This window comes from Periplaneta americana, chromosome 7 (assembly GCF_040183065.1).
Source record: "Periplaneta americana isolate PAMFEO1 chromosome 7, P.americana_PAMFEO1_priV1, whole genome shotgun sequence".
Classification (NCBI taxonomy): Eukaryota; Metazoa; Arthropoda; class Insecta; order Blattodea; family Blattidae; genus Periplaneta; species Periplaneta americana.
The window spans coordinates 73665887-73680799 of NC_091123.1; the positions used below are offsets into that span (position 1 = coordinate 73665887).

At 33.6% G+C, this 14913-nt stretch overlaps 1 protein-coding gene across 3 annotated transcripts in view; it reads left to right on the forward strand.

Moving 5' to 3' along the window:
* Nucleotides 1-14913, forward strand: part of LOC138703201 (atrial natriuretic peptide-converting enzyme) — a 486851-nt gene that overhangs the window by 465975 nt on the left and 5963 nt on the right. For all 3 annotated transcript variants that reach the window (XM_069830899.1, XM_069830896.1, XM_069830897.1), the window contains 5 exons: nt 2006-2122; nt 7132-7270; nt 10602-10702; nt 11393-11512; nt 11774-11899. In XM_069830899.1, the coding sequence (XP_069687000.1) occupies nt 2006-2122; nt 7132-7270; nt 10602-10702; nt 11393-11512; nt 11774-11899 (603 nt within the window). The remainder of the gene's footprint in view (nt 1-2005; nt 2123-7131; nt 7271-10601; nt 10703-11392; nt 11513-11773; nt 11900-14913) is intronic.

A 14913-nucleotide genomic window follows, 5' to 3' on the forward strand; every position in this document is an offset into this window, starting at 1 on the left:
TAATCATAATCATAATCCGTCGCCCAACAGCCCTTGAAGGGCCCAGCCCGACCAGCCGGCTGCTGGCCTCACGTTCACATGCCGAAGCAGAGGTGGACGATCATCCAACCAGAATGGAGGTATCGTGTGGTTAGCACGATGATCCCCCCAGCCGTTATAGCTGGCTTTCGCATCCGGATTTCGCTACCTATCGTAGCTCCCCAAGTGCATCACGATGCTGGGTGGGCACCGGTCCCACACACTGGCACAAATTTCATGAGAAAGTTTCTTCCCTCATGAGGACTCGAACCACCGCGCATTCCATAACGCGAGTCCTAAGCAGGATGCCTTAGACCACGACGCCACGGCGCGGGACAATAATAATAATAATAATAATAATAATAATAATAATAATAATAATAATCGTAATAATAATAACAATAACAATACCTACCCCATTATCTCTTGGCTTAGTTGCCTCATAAGTGGTACCTCCTTGTTATCACTTGAGAGGTTCAAAACTGTCTTCGGACAGTTGACTAAACAATAATAATAATAATAATAATAATTTATTTTTAGTACAACATCAATCATAGCCTTTTGTTAATTCTTATATAATTGCAATGCAGATTGAGGGTTCAATTAATATATTTTGAGGGTATGCTAACACAAATGATTGAATACGACTGAGATAAAACAAGAAAGTCAAGGAATGTTATGGGCAGTAAGAAGCAATTATGCGGGAATGGATAATAATTAATTATAAAAGCTAATCTGATACAATGCTAATACAAATTAATCTTATTTCCTAGAAGCGTAGTTGGTATAGCGCTGGCTTTCTATGCTCGAGGTTGCGGATTAGATCCTGGTCCAGGTCGATGGCATTTAAGTGTGTTTAAATGCGACAGGCTCTTGTCGGTAGATTTACTGGCATGTAAAAGAACTCCTGCGGGACAAAAGTTCGGCACGCCTGCGATGCTGATATAACCTCTGCAGTTGCGAGAGTCGTTAAATAAACCATAATTTTAATTCGTGTGTGTGCGTGCGCGTGCGCGCTATATCCCTCTGAAAAATTAATGAATGAATTAATATATTAATAAATGAATGAATAAATAAATATAAATAAATAAACTAGTAAGTAAGTAAAGAAAGGAATGTATGAATGAAGAAAAAAATAAAAATAAATCATTAATGAATTAAATACTATTATAGTCACAATCATGCCATGGTATGAAAGAAAAATTTCACAACCTCGAGCGGGAATCGGACCTGCGACTTCCTGTTCTCCGGTCAGGCGCTCTACCACTGAGCTATCGAGTTCGTCTCACGCCAAAGGCTCGGAATTATCCTTTCATACTCACCCATAAGCAGTGCTGACTAAGATCAGACGCTATACACATTACTCTATAACAGAGTCGCCAGTATGAAAGGATAATTCCGAGCCTTTGGCGTGAGACGAACTCGATAGCTCAGTGGTAGAGCGCCTGACCGGAGAACAGGAAGTCGCAGGTCCGATTCCCGCTCGAGGTTGTGAAATTTTTCTTTCATACCATGGCATGATTGTGACTATAATAGTATTTAATTCATTAATATGTCACATCAACGGACGTATATACGTCATCCAAACATCGTAAGATGAAGATTAAAAATAAATCAATATTACCTTACTCTCTCCAGCAATATCCTTAACATTTGTGCCGTTTTCAAGGCGTTGAATAATATTTACCTTGTCAGAAATACTCAAACTTGAAAGTGTTTGTGATACGATGCTTTATCTGTATGCTGGGGCTTGGAATCTCGCCACAACAGCAGACCACGTTGTACTGTTTTCTGCTTTCTTTAGATAAAACGCATTCTACTAAATCGACGGAGCAGTGTATCATCAGTTTTCTGAATATTTTGTCTCTCGGTTAGCTCTTCCTAAACTGAAACTGTTTTAGAGAATAAAAACTAGTGCCTTAATTTTCAATTGAAAGCTATGCAAAAACTATTTCTTTTTACTGTTATATTCTATATTTTATTTCAGCTGTCGCTGAAAGCTGCAGAGACTTCATTTTGGCAACTCTGGATCTCTCTCAGGTGTTCCAGTGTGATTTGTATCCAGACACCGACGACTCAACAAAATGTGTTAACTGGGCAAGAGGTAATACACACGAATTTCACATTATTAGCGTTGATACTAGCAATAAATCTGTTTACCGGTACTGACATCACTAGTACAAATATTACTTTAAACATCCGTTCGCACACGCCCGCATGCATACTGTGCGTGAATGCTTACATACGTGCGTACATACACACGTACAGTTTCAGAAATAAAGAAAATGTCCCTACAGTCGAGCCGTTCTTATTTCCGGCAGCAAATCACACGACAGCTTCTGGTCAGCTGACACGCTGCTTCACTGGCAGTGGTTGTCGTCAAGGTTATGCAGACGACATACCGCTTCCCGCTCAAGGTGGATGTTACTGCGTTGTCAAGTCTACCCTTGTACTCTTAACGAAGTTTTAGAATAGCACATGTCTAGTCTTAAACATCGAACGAAAAATTATTTCCTTCGATAAATAATTAGTAATATATGAATATATAATATTATATATTATTGTTATTGTTGATCCTAGCATCCCAGGACACAGAAGACTTACCATGTTGTGCTATAATTGGTTTTTCCGACCATTTGAAGTAACGATTTTCGTAAATACAGAAACAATATTAGAAATTACTAAAATGGGAGAAAGCTGTAAAATATAATAAATAAATATTTTTATGTGAATGAATAACTAAAACCACATAACCTGTAAATTACGTAAAATATGTTAGTATTAAAAATTTTGTCATGATAAGTCAGTGCTACATAAAAAATTACACGAAGAACCTTGCCTAACGGTATTGTAAAATTTAGAGGTGCTACGCCTAGATCGCTACAATCATTGTTAGTACCTGCCGCCGACATAGTTCGCAGTTTATTTTCTTCTTTGCCGGATTGTCCGTACTTCTCTGTCGTTATTTTAGAAACCGTGAACTTGTTCACATCACACGCATCAGCTGTTCATTGCACCACTTGCATTAAAGGCAATAAACTACTCTTATTTTACTTTCATTTTCGAAATAATCTCTAACGCTAAGAATCATTTCTCTGCTTTGCGAATTGATGGTCTTCCGACTCCTCCGCGGCATTGTGATGCTGAAAACTCAGAGATAACACAGCACTAACAACAATACCGACTGATTGTTCGACAACCAGCTATTAGAACTACGTCCGTTCACTATTGGCTTGACAGAGATTTAGCAACACCGCTATTGCCTACCTTCTTCGCGCCAAAAGTCGAGAAGGCGTGGCCACGCCGGAAATAAGAACGGCTCGACTGTAGTCTTGATGGAAGTCCACCTTTATGTAGGCAACAATTTTCGCACGATTGTCCACAAGTAGCATATACATGGCACTTGTTTACTGCACATGCGAAATGTGTTGTATCTGAAATTAGGACCGGCCTTAGGAGGTGAGAGGCCTAATTAGGAACATTATTTGGGGGATCCATTTTCATAGACAATATCTGCAGAATCTATGCAGGTAAATGAAATTTATTATAGACTTGCATCTGTATTATAGAATGTAAATTAATCAAAGTACAGTATGTATTTAGAAAGTGTGTGCGATTTAATGGAAACTAAGTGTTCTATTAGACAAACAAAATTGTATTGTAAATAGTTAAAAAAATATATATATATATCTGTTTTAATGACTGTGAGTAGACTTAATGAAAATATTGCATTTCTTGTTATTGCAATTAAGCTACAGCAAAATTAAGAACAACATTATGAGGAAACAATTTATATTTTTATTTATATTATTTCTAAATAACACGTAGGCATCGCACATTTCCATGGTTATATTTTAATAGTATCGCACATTTCCATGGTTATATTTTAATAGTGTCGCACATTTCCATGGTTATATTTTAATAGTGTCGCACATTTCCATGGTTATATTTTAATAGTATCGCACATTTCCATGGTTATATTTTAATAGTGTCGCACATTTCCATGGTTATATTTTAATAGTGTCGCACATTTCCATGGTTATATTTTAATAGTGTCGCACATTTCCATGGTTATATTTTAAGAGTGCCGCACATTTCCATGGTTATATTTTAATAGTGTCGCACATTTCCATGGTTATATTTTAATAGTATCTCACATTTCCATGGTTATATTTTAATAGTGTCGCACATTTCCATGGTTATATTTTAATAGTGTCGTACATTTCCATGGTTATATTTTAATAGTATCGCACATTTCCATGGTTATATTTTAATAGTGTCGCACATTTCCATGGTTATATTTTAATACTATCGCACATTTCCATGGTTATATTTTAATAGTGTCGCACATTTCCATGGTTATATTTCAATAGTGTCGCACATTTCCATGGTTATATTTTAATAGTATCGCACATTTCCATGGTTATATTTTAATAGTGTCGCACATTTCCATGCTTATATTTTAATAGTATCGCACATTTCCATGGTTATATTTTAATAGTGTCGCACATTTCCATGGTTATATTTTAATAGTATCACACATTTCCATGGTTATATTTTAATAGTGTCGCACATTTCCATGGTTATAGTTTAATAGTATCGCACATTTCCATGGTTATATTTTAATAGTGTCGCACATTTCCATGGCTATATTTTAATAGGATCGCACATTTTCATGGTTATATTTTAATAGTATCGCATATTTCCATTGTTATATTTTAATAGTATCGCACATTTCCATGGTTATATTTTAATAGGATCGCACATTTCCATGGTTATATTTTAATAGTATCGCACATTTCCATGGTTATATTTTAATAGTGTCGCACATTTCCATGGCTATATTTTAATAGGATCGCACATTTTCATGGTTATATTTTAATAGTATCGCACATTTCCATGGTTTTATTCTAATAGTATCGCATATTTCCATGGTTATATTTTAATACTATAGCACATATCCATGGTTTTATCTTAATAGTATCGTACATTTCCATGGTTATATTTTAATAGTGTCGCACATTTCCATGGCTATATTTTAATAGGATCGCACATTTCCATGGTTATATTTTAATAGTATCACACATTTCCATGGTTATCTTTTAATAGTATTGCACATTTCCATGGTTTTATTTTAATAGTATCGCATATTTCCATGGCTTTATTCTAATAGTATCGCATATTTCCATGATTATATTTTAATACTATAGCACATATCCATGGTTTTATCTTAATAGTATCGCACATTTCCATGGTTTTATTTTAGTAGCATCGCACATTTCCAAAGTTTTATTTCAATAATATTGCATATTTCCATAGTTTTACTTTAGCAGTATCGCACATTTCCATGTCTTTATTTTAATACAGTCGCACATTTCCATATCTTCATTTTAATAGTATCGCACAATTCCATGGTTTTATTTTAGTAGTATCGTACATTTCCATGGTTATTATTTCAATAGTATCACACATTTCCATGGTTTTATTTTAGTAGTATCGCACATTTCCATATTTATATTTTAATAGTATCGCACATTTCCATGGTTATATTTTAATAGTATCGCACATTTCCATGGTTATATTGTAATAGTGTCGCACTTTTCCATGGTTATTATTTCAATAATATAGCATATTTCCATGGTTTTATTTTAGTAGTATCGCAAATTTCCATGTCTTTATTTTAATACTATTGCACATTTCCATAGTTTTATTCTAATAGTACCACACATTTCCATGGTTTTATTTTAGTAGTATCACAGATTTTCATGCCTTTATTTTAATAATATCGCATATTTCCATGGTTATATTTTAATAGTATGGCACATTTCCATGGTTATATTTTAATAGTATGGCACATTTCCATGGTTATATTTTAATAGTATCCCACATTTCCATGGTTATATTGTAACAGTGTCGCACATTTCCATGGTTATATTTAATAGTATCGCACATTTCCATGGTTATATTTTAATAGTATCGCACATTTCCATGGTTATATTGTAATAGTGCCGCACATTTCCATGGTTATATTGTAACAGTGTCGCACATTTCCATGGTTATATTTAATAGTATCGCAGATTTCCATGGTTATATTTTAATAGTATCGCACATTTCCATGGTTATATTTTAATAGTATCGCACATTTCCATGGTTATATTTTAATAGTATCGCATATATCCATGGTTTTATTTCAACAGCTACGCACATTTCCAAGGTTTTATTTTAGTAGTATCGCACATTTCCATGTCTTTATTTTAATACTATCGCACATTTCCATGGTCTTATTTTAATAGTATCACACATTTCCATGGTTTTATTTTAGTAGTATCACAGATTTTCATGCCTTTATTTTAATACTATCGCACATTTCCATGGTTTTATTTTAATAGTATCGCACTTTCCATGCCTTTAATTTAATACTATCGCACATTTGCATGGTTTTATTCAATTCAGACTGTGGTTTATTTTTAGACTTCTTGTTTGGTGGAATAATTATTATAACCATTGAACTACATATTTCCATAGAAATGAACATTATTATGCTACAAAATAATTAAATACTTTTCCATAGCAATCCTCTTTTTTTAAATTATATATTTGAAGTACTTGTCACCAAAAAAATGAACAAAATATTCGAGGACAAAGTATTTAGTTGACACAGAAACTAGTGGACAAAGAAAAACTGGGAAAAAAATTATGGACACAATAATTCTTGGCCAAAATATAAATGGACAAATTCTTTGATGGACGAAATGTTAGCTGGACTAATTTCCTTGAGCAAAATAGCTGTGGACGTGAGCTAGTGGACAAATTGTCTGATAGACATACTGCTGTGGACATATCGTTCTGGAAGCATTGGGATTCATTCTCCTAAGAAACTGCTACCTCACTGCTGTGTGCGTCTCTTTTGGAAGGGTATCCATCCATCCGAAATGTCAGCCAGTGCCACGCTAACTTTCCACTGGAGTTACACCGTGCTCACATTTCACAGATAATTTGCTCAACCAGTAAGAACAGCATATGTAACAGTCATGGATTCGACAGTTTTTCCAATATTATTATTGTTACAGTACCTGAAAATCAACTTGATGTCAATGTGTAAACTATTTTTAGGGGACACATGTTTGCCGAATGAGTTCCACTGTCCAGATGGCACCTGCATCCCAACTCAATGGCAGTGCGATGGTGTTAATGACTGCCCTTATGCTGCAGATGAGGTCAACTGCACACAATGCAGAAATGAAGAATTTAGGTGCTGTATGAAATTGTTGTTTTGATTAAACATAAATAATTGACTCCTTTTTTTTTTTTTTTTTTTTTTTCAGGAAATCTATGATGGGTGTGTATAGTACAACGTATTGCTATTACTTATTTTCAAAATTAAAAATAATATTTGTTCAATTTTGAGGTGTGAGTACTTCACACAAGGAACCATGTGGATTGTCTTAAGTTTTCTACTTTAATTTAAAATTTTATCTGCTTGAGGACAAAGCACAGGAGGAGGAAGTAGCTGGAAACACACATTCATTGAATTTGCTCGAATGTCCTATTGCACATTAACTATATAGTGAAGTTCTATATTCATTTATTTTAAGTCTCTGGTAGGTACTTACTTACTTACAAATGGCTTTTAGAGAATCCGCAGGTTCATTTCCGCCCTCACATAAGCCCGCTATCAGTCCCTATCCTGAGCAAGATTAATCCAGTCCCTACCATCATATCCCACCTCCCTCAAATCCATTTCATTATTACTCTTCCATCTACATCTCGGTATCCCCAAACGTCTTTTTCCCTTGGGTCTTCCAACTAACACACTATATGCATTTCTGGATTCCCCATACGTGCTACATGCCCTGCCCATCTCAAGCATATGGATTTAATGTTTTTAATTATATCAGATGAAGAATACAATGCGTGCAGTTCTGCATTGTGTAACTTTCTCCATTCTCCTGTAACTTCATCCCTCTTAGCCCCAAATATTTTCTTAAGCACTTTATTCTCATACACCCTTAACCTGTGTTCCTCTCTCAAAGTGAGAGTCCAGGTTTCACAACCATACAGAACAACCGGTAATATAACTGTTTTTAAAATTCTACTTTCAGTTTTTATGAAAGCAGACTAGATGAATCCATGAATAGTACCAAATCTCATAACCTTATTCCTTTGCTGTGATCGTGACAAAGAATCAGTCCCATTCCGAGGTTTATGTTTGGGTTTCGTAATAAGCTCTTTTTTACGGTGATGGGTTGTTAGCTCTTCACTCAACCCCCAAGCTGGAGGACCACCCTTATCGGCTGTCCGTGACTACTTATTCAATATATTCACATCTACCCTCCATACATTCTAAGTAAATATTTGTACTGTCTATTGCTTTGCCCTGTTATAGACATAAATAAATATCTGGAGGCCCTCTTCTCTATCCGTAACCTGAGGACACACAGTGCCATGGTGATAGAGACCCACAATACTTAGTTAACAACATGCAGTAATTATAATTTAATACATTCCTTCTCTCTAATATTTCTAATAATGACAGATAACATATCACAAACAGGCATTACTAGCACCATTTCTTCTGTCAAAAATTCTTAAAGTCTTCATTGCTACAAAGATTAGCATAGCCCTTAAAATGTAAAGAATATTTCTTCAGTTTACATTTCTCACTAAACAATCTCTAAAGACTGTTGCACTGTTTAATTCAACTTCAACAACACACCATATAAAATTAAGCTAATTATAAACTATTGAAACTAAGCATCTATATCGAGAATATGAGATGTACTGTATACATCTCTGTACAATCAATCTCCTCTCTGCAGAGTTACATTATCGGTACCGCTTATATTATCAGATATGACTATTAATAGCAATTTCAAATCGTAAAGTCTAGTATTGTGAATTACTAATTTATCATTTTGTGGCTTCCGATAATTTCATATTCAGTGGCTTTCGATAATTTCATATTCAGTTTTTGGAGCATTTTGTAAGAAAATTTAGTTTTTAAATTAATGATATATCTGGACCATACTATAAGATAATTGCATACAACAAATTTAAATTAAAATATTATAATACAGTTAATACAATGGAAGAAAATGCATTTCTGTTTTATTCTAAATTAAAAATTAAATACACTAATCAAACAAGGAAGTTCTATTTGTTATCCAAAGCTGTATGTTATGATCTTAATTGAAATAAATATGTGTAGGGGAGACTGTTGTACCTTCATTATAGTGTGCCTTTGAACATTTTTTGTTCTTTAATTTTTGCTGCTACCTAGAGGACTTAAACTGAAGTAGATTGTAGAGAAAGCCGCTAAGTAGCTCTGGTCATAGGTTTGTTTGATTTATTGCAAAGTGTGAGTTCTGTGCACAAAACAAGCTTTTTTAGTACCAAAAGTAAACTCTTCGTTCATTGATACATGTTTTCTGACACAAAACCAAATATTGTATTTGTTACTACCAATCAAGTGCAGTGTGTTCCCTATCATCTGGTGAGTAATAACATATTTTAATTTCCATGATTTATTCGAATCTCTAGTTTTGGTAGCCATATTTGTTTAAACATGCACCCTCTTGTACCTTTGAACACAAAACATTTTGTACCATGGAACATGTTCCAAAGTACACGATACTATCGGTTTTTGTTTTTCTTTTATTGTAAGATCATGTCACAAAGTAAGTCTGGAGTTAAGAGGCCCCCAATTGATCCGGATGCCTTGAAGAAAGCTGTTGAAGCAGTTATTGCTCCTCCAGGAAATAAAATCTCAATCAGAGAAGCCCGCTCTGGTTTATGATGACAAATACAATTCCATGTATTCCAACTTACAAGAGGGTATATTCTAAGGTACATGAACCTGTTGTACCTTCGAACACATTACATATCCCTTCATTTTATTTTTTTCATCCTTAATAGGTCTGTAAAACAGGAAAATATATACAAGAAGTTGTAAAGGAATCTTCAATAATTATTTCAAGCATTTTTTCATTTAAAAAATTTCATTTTCCAAAATTAAAAAAATAATAATAAAATGTGAAAAGTGTTTCAAGGTACAACAGCCTCCCCTACACAACAAACTATGGGTCACGTTCTCACAAAGTTTTAAAATTCATAATAGCAAGTTTAAAATATTATAATGAATAATTCTTTCCATTGTTCCAGACACATTTTCCTGAACATCTTTTCCTTCGTAATCTTTTAGAATAGACAAATTGTAGGTAATAGTTATTGCATTCAGTATTTTATCTATGAAAACTTTTTTGATACTGGAAATATTTTGGTTGTATTTTTTTAAATTGATTTCTGATTTACAGCAGTATGTATGTATATATATATATATATATATATATATATATATATATATATATATATATCCATTTAATTATTACAATGCAATGATATGTATTAGTTGGTATTTTATAGTATTTTTATTGGCTCATGTTTAATACAAAGTATGTCACAAAAAAATCACAGTGCTAATCATTATAAACCCTCACAAAATATAACTATGTATTTTCCTAATATAAAAATATGATATTGTGAATTGCACAGTGCGTATTTGGAATGGGTTATGTGTATTTCAGATGTGAAATAGATCATAAATGCATTCCACAACGGTGGCAGTGCGATGGCCAGAGGGACTGCTCTGATGGAGCGGATGAAGTAAACTGTCAAACACAACAAGGTACGACGATCATTACCGGTACCTTCAAATACTGTATAAGTCTTAAGGAAATCTTTTCTTCAAATCGTTATTCCTCTTGTTCAATATTTTTAATTTCACTCCTATTGGGTGACCATGTAGCTATGTCCTTTGGTGAACAGGACTGTCCCATTACAGGATGTCCCAACTGTCCAATTTGCTTGACCAAAACTTTTTATTTTGTTACGCTTCCTTTGAAATGAATTTAATTAAACTACCATCAGTCTAGGAAGATGAAATCATTGTTAAGAAAAATTTAAAAAAATGCCAACACTTAAACACTCAGTGCATAGGTCATAGAAGTTGCCTCATATGGTGTTCAGTGTTGATTGGTTTGAACTAATCACTATAATAGTTACATTCTGATGTCTTAAACTGTAATATAATTGTAAGGAAGGGAAATTCTTTAACAAACAGGTGGTGCACTCTCCAAAATATAGGCAGAAAAAACCAGTATTATTTAATGCTGAGCTTTACATACGTATACCTATACTTAAGAATTACTTTTCATTATTTTCATGTTACTTTCTGGAATAGCTTTCATGGAAAATATAGAGAAATCCTGTATTTTCACCTTTCCCAGTAACATGCCTGGGCTTTGAATCTCACGTGGAAGTTTCTTTTTTTATTTATAGGTTATAAAACTCAATCTACACTTCTTTTTTTTTTCAGGCTGTAGTGAAGGACAATTCCAATGTGAAGATTTGTCAGCATGCATTCCTACCAGATGGCTCTGTGACGGATCTAATCATTGTAGAGACAATTCCGACGAAAAGAACTGTTCCAGTATAGGTATAATAATTTTACTTACTAAAGAATCTCCATGTTATAATGTTTTTATTTCAGCATATGAAATTCCCTTCTTTGTGGCAAACTTTCCAGCAAAGTATGTTTTCAGTGAAAATACTGATATCATGAAAAGTAATTCAAATTAATTTACAGTGTCACTACCATAGCCTTCTGCGTTTCCTTTTACTACAAATAATCGAAATTAATTTACTTATTGCTTCAGTAAGACAATGTATAGGGAATTTACGTATTTATTAATTCTAGAATGTCATGAGGAAGACTTCAAATGCCAGGACACTGGTTACTGTATCCCTTCATTATGGAGATGTAATGGAGTCAGTGATTGTGCTGACAATTCTGATGAGGAAGACTGTAAGATTATTAAAGCAAGTAAGTAATAAAGCTGTACAGTAATAGAAAAGTTAACTTTTTTTATTTCATTTCATTTATTGTATTTCATAGATCTTACATTAGCATTGAAGCCTTAAGGTATGGAACAAGTCAAGAATTATACAATTATTTGGCGAGATGAGGCTGAGGATTTGCCATAGATTACTTGACATTCGCTTTACGGTTGGGAAAAACCTAGGAAAATACCCAACTAGGTAATCAACCCAAGCAGGAATCTAACCCACGCCCAAGTGCAGCTTCAGATCAACAGGCAAGCAAGTCTGCTGGCTGAGCTACGCTAGTGGCTTTAAAGAATTATGCAATACATAACAAGCAGATTAATTCACTTTACAAACAAAGAAAATTCAATCAGTTGAGCTAAGCTACACAAAAAATATACAATACGTAGCAAGCAGATTAATTCAATTTACAAGCATAAACATTTCATCAGTTGAGTTATACAGAAATATGCAATATATAGCAAGCAGATTAATTCAATTTACATGCATATAAAATTCATAGTTGAGCTACCAGTATACAAAAATGTACAATACATAGCAAGCAGATTAATTCAAATTACAGGCATAAACAATTTATCAATTGAACTATACAAAAATATGCAATACGTAACATTCATATTAATTCTGTTTACAAGCATAAACAATTTATCAGTAGTGTATGTAGAAATTTGATTACCGTAATTCTATTCTGAACCTTTTCTCACGACCCTTCAAAGCTTTAAGATAATTAGGCAGTGTATTGAAGACCGTAGGACATGAATAGTGAACTTCTTTTTTTAACAGTTGAGACTAACAGAGGGTAGATGGAGATCTTATTTGTATCTTGTATTAAAATTATGAATGTTTTGATTAGTACTAAATGTATCTTGGTTTTTAATGTAGAACATCATCAGTGAAAGAATGTAAGTTACTCACAAGGTAAGGTCAAGATTTCTAAATTTTGTAAAATATTTTTACATGATATCCTTTCGTGCACACAGCCATTATCCTTACAGCTTTCTTTTGTAAAATAAATATTTGTTCAGCTTCAGATGAGTTGCCCCAGAATATTAATCCATATTCCATTATAGAATGAAAGTATGCAAAATATGTCGTTTTAAGCCTGTTTATATCGCCAATAGAAGATAAGAACTTTAATGCATACGGTAACAGACAGAACTCAATTTAGGAGTAATACATTCTGTGTGTGTGTTTTCTACTTCAAGCCATTATCCATCTCTAAACCAAGAAGCGATGTGCTTATAGATTCTTTGAAATCATTCCCATTTAATCTGATATTGTCATTTCAATTCAAAAATCTCAACTTAAAGTTATTTAAAAATAAAAATAAATGTATTCATTCTCTTGGATAATATGTCATATCCAGTATATACATAGAATCAGAAATTTTGTAAACAAGAAGTAGAGCATGACATAAACTTAGAAACAAAGACAAATCCTGTGAATAAAAATTTTAAAAGTTTCTATTAATACATTTACTAACAAAATAGAATTTAAATGTTTTGTTCGTTGGTATGGAGACGTAAAAGGTCTTGGGGTATATAAAACACAATGGGAAACCATACTTCAGCAATTCAATGCCTGTAACATCTTAGACAAATCAGAAAATCCCTATGTTGATCAAATTCGTAATCTGGAGGCCAAGAGGAAATCGTGTATAACTACATTAGGCCTAGATGATCCGGATCTATTGGCTAGAAAACAACCTCAGACAAGAGGTGGAAGTTTAGGTCACAAGCATATCATCCCTCCTCTGGCAAACTAGCGAAAGTGACAAATTAGCGACCCTGTACTTAAGGTCTATATTGTGCTATTTAATAGTATAATATAGACCTTAAGTACAGGTCGCTAATTTGTCACTTTCGCTAGTTTGCCAGAGGAGGGACGATATAATGACTGGTGTTAGTTACGATTCCATGGCAAAGGTGCAATCTTATATGACCAGTACCAGCAAACTTATGGGTAAAATCCAGACTCGGACTTACCAGTGCGGAGTGGCCTGATGCAATTAAACGAAAGGAAACGTTCCCTTGTCACAGCACTCCATGAACAAGCCAGGTTAGCACCTGTTGCGATGGTGATGATACGGTAATGATAACATTAACGATGATAATGTTGAGGTCCATAATCAGAAAGAGGATATGGACGACTGTGATGATAATGATGAAAACTGGCTTCAGCAAAATAAGTTACAACTGAATATTAGTAAGACTGTTTACATACTCTTTAACAATAGCAGCGATCAAAATTCTACTCCTATCAAAATAAATGATAAAGACATAATGGAAGTTAAAAATACAAAATTTCTAGGCATCTGGATCGACTCTGCTTTAACCTGGAACTATCATGTTGAGAAAACTATAGAAAAATTGAACCGCTAGGCCTATATACTATATGCTTTCAGAATTTTAAACAAAACAACCTCTAATGATGTTCTCAGATCTATGTATTTTGGCTGTATACATTCCCAGATTCAGTATGGCATACCATTATGGGGCGTAACAAGCAAAATTACGGAAATTTTTAAGTTACAGAAGAAAATTATAAAAATTATGAAACAAGCACCTATAAGGTCGCAAAGTAAAGAAATTTTTAGGGAACTCAAAATTCTGCCAGTGCCTTGTATATACATTCTAGAAACAGTGTCTTTCATTCATAAAAACAAAGCAAAATTAAAATTGAATTCAGACTACCACATGTATCAAACAAGAACATCAAGTCATATCCATCTGTCCACTCATAGAATTACCACAAGTCTTAAAAGTATTTTACATAGAGGCATAAATATGTATAATAAAATTCCAAGCTCCATAATAAGTAGTAAACAAAAGAAGTTTAAAAGCATGGTCAACAGGTTGCTGCTGCATCATATGCCATACACTGTAGAGGAATTTATGTCTTTAGACCTTGCATGAAAGTGCCTACTAATGTGTAATTGTGAAGGCATATAGATCGTTATTGCTGTTAACATTATTATTATTATTATTATTATTA